The sequence below is a fragment of the Ascaphus truei genome, unplaced genomic scaffold, assembly GCF_040206685.1.
Source record: "Ascaphus truei isolate aAscTru1 unplaced genomic scaffold, aAscTru1.hap1 HAP1_SCAFFOLD_1851, whole genome shotgun sequence".
NCBI lineage: Eukaryota > Metazoa > Chordata > Amphibia > Anura > Ascaphidae > Ascaphus > Ascaphus truei.
In genome coordinates this window covers 50,001-60,887 of record NW_027454754.1, presented here as the reverse complement: position 1 = coordinate 60,887, position 10,887 = coordinate 50,001, and the positions used below count along the sequence as shown (strand labels likewise).

Genomic DNA, 10,887 nt, shown 5'->3' with positions numbered 1-10,887 from the left:
TGACAAAAACCCTCCACAGCAAAGCAAATATGCAAATGTAAATACAACTGTATGCTCATCTGCATGTCTTAGGCAGGTCTGCAACCCCGCCTTTCCCCATTATCACCCAGCACACAGCACTTCCACTGCAGCAAGGGATTCTGGGAAATGTATTTATTTATTTATAAAATATTTTACCAGGAAGTAATACATTGAGAGTTACCTCTCGTTTTCAAGTATGTCCTGGGCACAGAGTAAAACAAATAATACATGGTTACAAGTACAGTTACATAAATGAACAGGGTATACATTATATACAAGACACTGCGTGCACAGTTAAAGAAAATATATATTATGAGCGTATGAAACAGTTACAACTGGTGGTGGATGTGAGAGTCTCTGGTAGGTTGTTCCAGTTTTGGGGTGCACGGAAGGAGAAGGAGGAACGTCCGGATACTTTGTTGAGCCTTGGGACCATGAATAGTCTTTTGGAGTCTGATCTCAGGTGATAAGTTCTGCAAGTGGTAGGGGTGAGGAGCTTGTTCAGGTAGCTTGCCCATGAAGAATTTAAAGAATTTAAAATGACATGCAAATGAGCACACAGTGCCACTTTTTGCTTCAAAAACCATTTTTTAACATGGTTCCTTATAGGCTTAAGCTTGCTGCATGGTCACAGCTTTGAGCACAGCCAGGGTTAAGGTGCATACCCAGAAAACCACCCACAGACAGCTGTTTCAACCTTAATGGGTCTCATCAGTGTGGGGTTGATTAACTGGGTATGCAAAGAAGCTAAAGGATAGGCCAACCATAATACTGGGTTAGTCCAGCAAAATGCATTGCTCTGCAAATTAATGTTGAAGTGGTCATGGTTAAAGAAAGTTTTCACCTGCATAAGGTTATGGGTTTATCATGATCTAAAAACATTTCATACAAGCTTCAGTTTTTGATTCATTTTGGAAAGCTTTGATGCAGAGTTAAGCAATAATTTCTAAAGCTTCAACGGTGTCCAAGCATGCTTAGCCACTGGGCTAAAACAGAAAGCAACACGCCTCTTTGCAAGGTATCAGAGCTGCCAAAAAAAAAAAAACCTTTCTACCATTAATATATATGATATTTTTTTCCAAACCAGGAAGATGAAAGAGAAGGCAGAAATTAGGTCACATGAAGTATAAAAACTTTACAAGAAAACTTTACAAAGTATTTCATATACTTGCCTTTCTGATCTTAAAATTATTTTTGTCAAATCTGGTTTTAACCCATTTCACAGTAGTGCCATTAGATCAATGTGGTCTTACTTGGGGACTGCACCTGCCAACCTTGCAATCAAGATTACCATTCTTGGAAGCCCACTGGAATAAACTAGTAGACTTATTTCTCAAGTATTGTATAGTAGACATTTCCACAGGTTCCAATTGCCCAGTAAAAAAAACACTTAGAAGTTTGCATTACGCCAGGCCTGCACAACTCGTAAAGCGAGAAGGGCCGAACTGCTCCAAGGAAAAAAAATTTGGGCCGCATGGGTAAAATCATCATCATCATCATCTCTCCTCCAGCACCTCTCATCATCATCATCCTCATATCTCTCCCCCTCACCCACACACAATACCCCCCTGCACCTCACATCACTCTCCCCCCCTGCACCTCACATCACTCCCCCCACCCTGCACCTCACATCACTCTCCCCCCACCCTGCACCTCACATCACTCTCCCCCCAGCCTGCACCTCACATCACTCTCCCCCCCACCCTGCACCTCACATCACTCTCCCCCCCACCCTGCACCTCACATCACTCTCCCCCCCACCCTGCACCTCACATCACTCTCCCCCCCCTGCACTTCACATCACTCTCCCCCCCCTGCACCTCACATCACTCTCCCCACCTGCACCTCACATCACTCCCCCCCCTACACCTCACATCACTCTCCCCCCCCTACACCTCACATCACTCTCCCCCCTTGCACCTCCAATGACCCCCCCTGCACCTCCAATGACCCCCCCTGCACCTCACCTGACCCCCCTGCACCTCACCTCACCCCCCTGCACCTCACCCCACCCCCACCTCACCCCACCCCCCTGCACCTCACCCCACCCCCCTGCACCTCACCCCCCTGCACCTCACCCCCCCCTGCACCTCACCCCCCTGCACCTCACCCCACCCCCCTGCACCTCACCCCACCCCCCTGCACCTCACCTCATCCCCCTGCACCTCACCTCCCTGCACCTCACCTCACCCCCCTGCACCTCACCTCACCCCCCTGCACCTCACCTCACCCCCCTGCACCTCACCTCACCCCCCTGCACCTCACCTCACCCCCCTGCACATATCCACGTTGGGAGCAGGGGGGGAGCAGCCGCAGAAGAGCTCAGCTAGCTGTGACTTCGCCCTCTGTCCCACATTGCCAGCGGGGGGGGGGGGGAGGTTGGGGGAGCAGGGAGGGGGGAGCGGGCCCTGCGCATGCGTGCCGGGACCGCGGGGAATCGCCGTCATTTTTTAAAGTTTTTTTTATTTATTATTTATTTATTAAACTGGCGCCCGGCCGTATGTTGTGCAGGCCTGCATTAAGCCATGGCAGAAATAATGTTATATTAGATGCATCCATCTGCTTCTAAAGGTTAATGCTATAGGCATAGAGAGATCATTTATTGCAAGGTGTTTGGCCCTTTAACCGAGACACCAGTGTAACAGCTTAGTTCACCTTTGGGTTAATATAAGTAGCAGGCCTATACCACTTCACAGAATGTAGGCATCCCGCAGGCAAATAAAGGGGGGGGGGGGGGAGACCTGCTTTGGAACATCAGAACACTTTGGTGGCTCTCGTCCAGCTTTTTCACAAGCCAAAGAAGGGTGTACAAGAAAATAACTTTGCCTTCAATTTAAGAACTTGAAAAGCTGAGGTAATCAATGAATGAAGTGATAAGTGTCAGTCGATAGGGAACTGTTTGTCGATCAAGTGTTTTCTTTACCCTAAAAGTCTAACCTGTCTTCATCAGAAACCCAATAAAGTTAAGGTGAGGTAGAGGAGGGACACTGGCTGCACAAGCACTTCACTCAAAAAGGGGAGAAATCAAACCCCTTCAAGGTCTAGCTTTAAAAAAATACTTATAGGTGTCCGATTTGGGTAAACAAGGCATCAACTACCCAGATGAGACTCCTTTAAACATGTCAGTGGAATAAGTTCACTTTGGAGCTCGGAGAGATTGCCCCTTTAAAAACAACTTGATGTAATTGTAAATCTTTCAAACAAATGTAGTTTCTTTCGAAAATTAAGAATGTTTTCATGAGGACCTCCGATTAGGGATCGTTTATAAATCAAGTGTTTACTAAACCTATAGCGCAAGCCGGAATGGGACGTGGCGGCGAAAAAAACGCCGCCGGGACACTACACTGCTGGACATGTCACGGCGTTGTCTTCTCCCGACAGCTGTCCACCCCAAAAACTGCTTGTTTAAATGTCCCGCGCGGGAAAGCTGCACTGCCTAATAGACAGGTCGCTCCGACGTGCCATCTTTAAATGTGCCATAGAACTTTATTTAAAGATGGCGCATCGGAGGGGCCTGTCTAGGCAGTGTAGTGGTCCCGCGTGAAACATTTAAACATGCAGTTGTCAGAGCGGACAGCCAGGCGCAGCAGACCTGGCTTGTCGGGTTGGGAGCGCACATCGCAGAGAAATGTCCAGCGGCGAAGTGTTGGCAGTGGTTTGGTCGCGGACAAACATCCTAGACCGAGCTCTGTTAGCCGAGAAAGATGAGAAGGGAGGAGCATTACCTGTGCAAACTCGTGTTAGCAATAATCTTACACAAGAGAAGCAAGAAGAAATTAAATATCTCCCATGTCTCAGCTTACCATGTTAACAAACCAATTAATTAAAAAAAAAAAATGATTTAAATATACATAGGCGTTTTGTTAAAAGCACTGCCATCAGTTCATTTCGTTCTGACGGGGGGGACTGTACCTTTAGGAGTAATGATCGACAGTAAAACACATGCGCACACGCACACCGTTGATTATCCAGGATGTTTATGGACAGGAAGCACACAAATACTCTGCTTAGTACAATCCATATATTTATTATTAGGGGTGGCCTAGCTATTGGCAAGAGATGGAGGTGAAAGGCAGGCTTGACAAGTCATCCGGTAAGCAGGTAAATTGTTAGAGGATATGGAAATGTATGCACAAAATGCTGCAACAGGGTTCAAGGATTGTGTGGAAGGGACAGGGGAAGCTGCCAGTGTATAATTCCGGAGTAGCAGCAGCTAAGAGATACTGTAACTATTCTACTTTGAACGTGGAGACAGAAAAAGAAACGGCCACACGACAAATACAAAACTGAAGCAGAAATTCCGTGCAACCATATGGCAAAGATTAACCCATCGGCTGCTAAAGTGTCCTGCGGCAGCAGTTTCTCTTGGAAAAACATTTCATATCACAGTGATACTACCAAATTTTTTTTTTCTCCCCTCAAATGTTTCCGTGTTTCGCTACAGCAAAGTTAGAATAACCACCTAAAGACACAAAGCTTAAAGATGTTAGCTCCTTCTAAAGAGAGGAGGAGGAGTTTGCCCTTTCATGCCACAAGAATTTTAAATGAGCTCCAAGGACATTGTAAAGTGCAGGTGCCCCAGCTCAAATGAGAACATGCTGACATATTTTACAACCCAAATATCTTAAAATAGAAAATATGCTAAGTGTTACTATATAAAATTAGGTCCCAGACAGTTCCAAATTTATAAAAAGAATTTGTAAATGTTTATATGAGCAAAAAAGTAAGCTGGGCTAATATTGCTTGGGGCGGGGGGGGGGGGGAGAAGAGAGGAGATCTGTAATTTTAAAATCTATTTTAAGAAAGCGGGTTACTTAGAATAGTTTCTTTAAATAGTTCAATTGGGATCAGCAAGGTAAACAGGTAATGTGACAATTGTGAATGGCTGCTAATCACCTCCTTTATCTCCAACCATCCTGATATCAGTGGTGCTTCAAGGCATGGGTTTCCAGCAGTCCCAAAAGATCTTAATGGTGCATTCCTACATATAGACCAAAAAACGTGTGTGTGTGTGGGGGTAAGGGGGGGGTTGAGAGAAGTGTTCTCTACCTAGTTTTCATCATTTCAAGAAAAGGTCAGTCAAGTATAAGATAGGACTGAAAAGTTTCCACTCTCCACTTGTTTACTCCACACTGCACAGATGAGGAAATCAGATTATTTATTTACACCCACTGCCGGTCTGGGTGCCAAATAAGCTAAGGAGACAAGACAAACATATGGGAAATAACTTTAACCCTAAACGTCAGGTTACCGCACTGAGAAAAACGTCAGGTTACCGCACTGAGAAAAACGTCAGGTTACCGCACTGAGAAAAACGTCAGGTTACCGCACTGAGAAAAACGTCAGGTTACCGCACTGAGAAAAACGTCAGGTTACCGCACTGAGAAAAACGTCAGGTTACCGCACTGAGAAAAACGTCAGGTTACCGCACTGGGAAAAACGTCAGGTTACCGCACTGGGAAAAACGTCAGGTTACCGCACTGGGAAAAACGTCAGGTTACCGCACTGGGAAAAACGTCAGGTTACCGCACTGGGAAAAACGTCAGGTTACCGCACTGGGAAAAACGTCAGGTTACCGCACTGGGAAAAACGTCAGGTTACCGCACTGGGAAAAACGTCAGGTTACCGCACTGGGAAAAACGTCAGGTTACCGCACTGGGAAAAACGTCAGGTTACCGCACTGGGAAAAACGTCAGGTTACCGCACTGGGAAAAACGTCAGGTTACCGCACTGGGAAAAACGTCAGGTTACCGCACTGGGAAAAACGTCAGGTTACCGCACTGGGAAAAACGTCAGGTTACCGCACTGGGAAAAACGTCAGGTTACCGCACTGGGAAAAACGTCAGGTTACCGCACTGGGAAAAACGTCAGGTTACCGCACTGGGAAAAACGTCAGGTTACCGCACTGGGAAAAACGTCAGGTTACCGCACTGGGAAAAACGTCAGGTTACCGCACTGGGAAAAACGTCAGGTTACCGCACTGGGAAAAACGTCAGGTTACCGCACTGGGAAAAACGTCAGGTTACCGCACTGGGAAAAACGTCAGGTTACCGCACTGGGAAAAACGTCAGGTTACCGCACTGGGAAAAACGTCAGGTTACCGCACTGGGAAAAACGTCAGGTTACCGCACTGGGAAAAACGTCAGGTTACCGCACTGGGAAAAACGTCAGGTTACCGCACTGGGAAAAACGTCAGGTTACCGCACTGGGAAAAACGTCAGGTTACCGCACTGGGAAAAACGTCAGGTTACCGCACTGGGAAAAACGTCAGGTTACCGCACTGGGAAAAACGTCAGGTTACCGCACTGGGAAAAACGTCAGGTTACCGCACTGGGAAAAACGTCAGGTTACCGCACTGGGAAAAACGTCAGGTTACCGCACTGAGAAAAACGTCAGGTTACCGCACTGAGAAAAACGTCAGGTTACCGCACTGAGAAAAACGTCAGGTTACCGCACTGAGAAAAACGTCAGGTTACCGCACTGAGAAAAACACAAGATTACTTTTCTTTTTTCAACGGTTTTATTCAACGGTTTTATTGAACCGTGGAGCGCCCCACTGTTTATTTTTTAATTTAGTTTAGTTTAAGTGCAATTTAAAATAAAACCGTTGTTTTTAAAAAGTATTTTTAAGGAGTTTATTTTAATAAAGGACTGGTCTATTTATTTCTTTTTTTTTAAATAAAGGACTGGTCTATTTTTTATTTAATAAGACACCACTCATCACACTTTTAAAAATTAACATTTCACCTAAATTTAACTTATTACAAATTCCAAAAACGAACTACCACTTTAGCAGCCAGAGGTGCCAGCATACCCGTTAGCAAAAGGGTTAATTGTTTATTTGGTCCATGTATTATTCATGTGTCATGCATAGAACAAACAAAGAACGTCAAATTATATTTAATCCCTATTCTGCAGTGTCATATTGAATTTGACAGTTTTGAGACCCTACTCTACTCTTGCTTAGACCCCCCAATTGGTTAGCAACACTTCACTCTGATGTATTGCTGACCAAGGGCCAGTGTTCTGTGAAGAGTAGAATGAGAATGCAAAAATTGACCATGATGAGTAAATGTCAAGATGCAAAACATCTGTGTTGACATACAGCTGCTTGTCTACAGCCACAGAAAAGTAGCTCTTGAGGATTCATCTGAACCGTTTCCTTGGAGACAAAATGTATAAAATTAGTTTGTTTGTTTTTTTAACACAGGAGCATGGAGAGAAAAATGAAAGCTGATGCAGACATGATAGCATGGCAAACAACCAAGAAACCACCTTCATAGTACATCAAACGTTCAAGATGGAAAATTTGCCTTTCAGAATGACAAACGAACTGTGCCTTTCAATTCCAAATGATATTCACAGCTCCATTTCAGAAGGAAATTTTGAAAGTGCAAACCTTTAGGCTTGTCCTATAGTAGGTGCGGGCGCGCACATGTGCGCTTTTTGTGTGTATGCTGTGAGCGAAGATACTGTGTGTGTCTATGTGTGTGTGTGTGTGTCTATGTGTGTGTGTGTGTGTCTATGTGTGTGTGTGTCTATGTGTGTGTGTGTCTATGTGTGTGTGTGTCTATGTGTGTGTGTGTCTATGTGTGTGTGTGTCTATGTGTGTGTGTGTCTATGTGTGTGTGTGTCTATGTGTGTGTGTCTATGTGTGTGTGTGTGTCTATGTGTCTATGTGTGTCTATGTGTGTCTGTGTGTGTATGTGTGTGTGTCTATGTGTGTCTGTGTGTGTATGTGTGTGTGTCTATGTGTGTATGTGTGTGTGTATGTGTGTGTGTCTATGTGTGTGTGTCTGTATGTCTGTGTGTATGTGTGTGTGTAAGTGTGTGTGTATGTGTGTGTATGTCTATGTGTGTATGTCTATGTGTGTGTGTCTGTGTGTGTCTGTGTGTGTCTGTGTGTGTCTGTGTGTGTCTGTGTGTGTCTGTGTGTGTCTGTGTGTGTCTGTGTGTGTCTGTGTGTGTCTGTGTGTGTCTGTGTGTGTCTGTGTGTGTCTGTGTGTGTCTGTGTGTGTCTGTGTGTGTCTGTGTGTGTCTGTGTGTGTGTGTCTGTGTGTGTGTGTGTGTCTGTGTGTGTCTGTGTGTGTGTGTGTGTCTGTGTGTGTGTGTCTGTGTGTGTGTGTGTGTGTGTGTGTGTGTGTGTGTCTGTGTGTGTGTGTCTATGTGTGTGTGTCTATGTGTGTGTGTCTGCGTGTGTGTGAATGCGTGTGCGTTTGTAGAGATTGTGAGCTAATGAATTAAATAATATTTTTAAAATAAAAAAAAGTTGCACAATAAAAATTACTCATTTGACCGTTACCAATGGTCTAAACATTTTTATAGAAGTTGCAAAGTATATTTAATGTTTTGGATCAAGAATCTGGCTGATGAGATGTACCGTTTAATTTTTTATCACTTAGTAAAAACAAAAATAATTCCAAGATAGGGGCTGCACCTAATTTGGTTGAAATGTATGTCAGATCTAAGTTAGGATGGCAGAAAGGTACACACAAAAGGTCATCACAATCGGTCAAGGCGTTTGGCCTGTGAGAGCAAGCAATAAAAAAAAAACACACAAAGTGTCCACAAAGTCTAGTTGATATCTTCGCTTCACTCACTCATCCAATTGTGCCATGTAAAACGTGTGGTATTCGTCTTCCAAAAGACAACATATGTGCTAATGTAAATATGTAGAGGAGAGCCTATAATTGCAGAGGACTCCACATTGTATTGACAGCAAATGCATATTAAACTTTGATTAGTAATGGAATTAAATTAGTGTATTAATCCCTAAAATACTATAGAGATGGATGTATAGATCTATCTATATACAAATTATAAAACTAAGAGGTGCAAATAATTCATGATCAACATTTGGTAGTCGAGTGTCAGAGACACTGTTCCATTTGTATAAAAACATGTTTCAGGGTGGAAAACGATTTATAACATTTATATAGCGCCCTTATCCGGCGCGCTGTACATTAGTTATGTATCTGGTCTCTGGCGACTTCTGGCAACGCGGCGTCATATGGAGTTGTCATCAGAAAACGTCGGAGACAAGGTAAGGGGGGGAGCAGAGAAGGAGAGCAGGCTGGGGGGCGCAGACAACGTTTGCGCTCCCCTGCAGTTAGTAAAACAAAGGTGTGGTTACATATAGATTTGATCATAGAGTAATTGTTAAGATTTCATTGTGGTATGTAGGGGTGGGAACATTATGGTCTGGCTATGGGTTGAATGCATGGCTGGCTTGGTTAGGAAGCAGGGGTTAGGTTCAGTTCTCTGGATTTAGTCTTGACGGTGGCATGGTGAAGACAGTGGAGGCAATTGGATCAGCGAGGTGGGTGACTTTGGAGGGTTTTGGAAAGACATTAGGAAGGTTTAGGAAGGTGTGAGGGTAGGGGAGATCATGGGTGGGGATGGTATAGCAGGGTAACGGGGGATCATGGAATGTGATGAAGAGAAAAGTTGAGTTGGCTTCTGAAGATAGTTTGGGAGAGGACAGATTGAATGTTGTGGGGGAGCTTGTTCCAGTGGAGATGGACAAGCAAGACAAATGATCGAAATTGAAAGGAGGCACGGGGGGCTGGGGGAAAGTGAGGGTTGTGGCAGTCCGGGAGCGAAGAGAACGGGAAGAGGTGTAGCGAGAGGAGTGCTGAAAGGTAAGGAGGGGCAGGACCATGGAGAGATTTGTAAACCATGGTGAGGCATTTGAAGAGGGAACGCTGTTGGATGGGTCGCCATTGGTGTTGGGAGAGGAGAGGGTTGGCGTGGGCAGAGCAGGGTAGATTGAGAAGTGTATGGGCTGCACTCTTTTGGATTTGTTGGTGGTGGAGGAGTAGAAGGGAAGACAGAAGATAGTTACAGTAGTCAAGATAGGTGAAGATGAGGGAATGGTTGAGAAGTATGGGCGAGGAGAGAGAAATGAGTGGACACATTTTTCGTATGTTGTATAGGTGGTAGCGATGTAGGTGACATGTTTGGCAAAGGGAAGGGGCCAAGGTGACTCCAAGGTTGTGAGCAGAAATGGAGGGTGGAAGGGAGGAGGAAGCAGGAAAGAAAAGGACTTCAGTCTTAGCTTAGTTAATTTGTAGGAAGTGGGAGGGCATCCAGGTGGAAATGGTAGAAAGGCAGGCAGAGATACGAGTGAAAAGTTCGGGAGAGAATAGTGGGAAGGAGAAATAGATTTGGAGGTCTGCAAAAAAATGGATGATGAATCCATGAGAGGAGAGGTCAAATTGTAGAGGAAAAGGAGGAGCAGTGTAGAGGAAAAGGAGGAGCAGTGTAGTGGAAAAGGAGGACCAAGGATGGAGCCTTTCGGCTCGCCCATTGAAAGCTGGTGGGCGGAGAAGATGAATTGTTAAAGGTGACAGAATAGGAGCACTGGGAGAGATAGGATGAGAGCTATGAGTGGGCAATGTCAGTGATGCCAAGGTTGGGAAGGGTGGAGATGAGTGAGGTGATCGATTGTGTCAAAAGCTGAAGAGGATGAGGATGGAGGAGGAGCATGAGGATGGAGAAGAGGATGAGGATGGAGAAGAGGATGAGAATGGAGAAGAGTTATGAGTGGCGAGTTTGGGAATGAAAGCTGTTGAGGGTGAGAAGGGCAGTTTCAGTAGGGGGTGAGAGACGGAAGCCAGGCTGGACAATGGGAAGGAGGGAATGGGTGTACATGAAGGGGGAGAGTTGGCTGTGAATGATGCGCTTGAGGAGTTTGGATAAATATGGAAGGAGTAACATAGGACGAAAGTTGGAGGGGAGGGCAGGGTCGAGAGATGTTTTTTGTGGAGAGGGATGACCACTGTTTTGTAGGAGTTTAGTATTCTCCGCTAGATAGGGAGAGGTTGAAGGAGGAGAGATGGGGAGGAGGGTGGGAGGAGAGGAGGG

The 10,887-nt window shown here is 45.3% G+C and overlaps 1 protein-coding gene across 1 annotated transcript in view; it reads right to left on the bottom strand.

Moving 5' to 3' along the window:
- Positions 1–228: 228 nt before the first annotated feature.
- LOC142477002 (homeodomain-interacting protein kinase 1-like) overlaps positions 229–10,887 on the bottom strand; it is a 50,374-nt gene continuing 39,715 nt past the window's right edge. Inside the window, exon 3 of the mRNA XM_075582058.1 lies at positions 229–494. Coding sequence (XP_075438173.1) covers positions 332–494 — 163 coding nt within the window. The 3' untranslated portion in view covers positions 229–331. The remainder of the gene's footprint in view (positions 495–10,887) is intronic.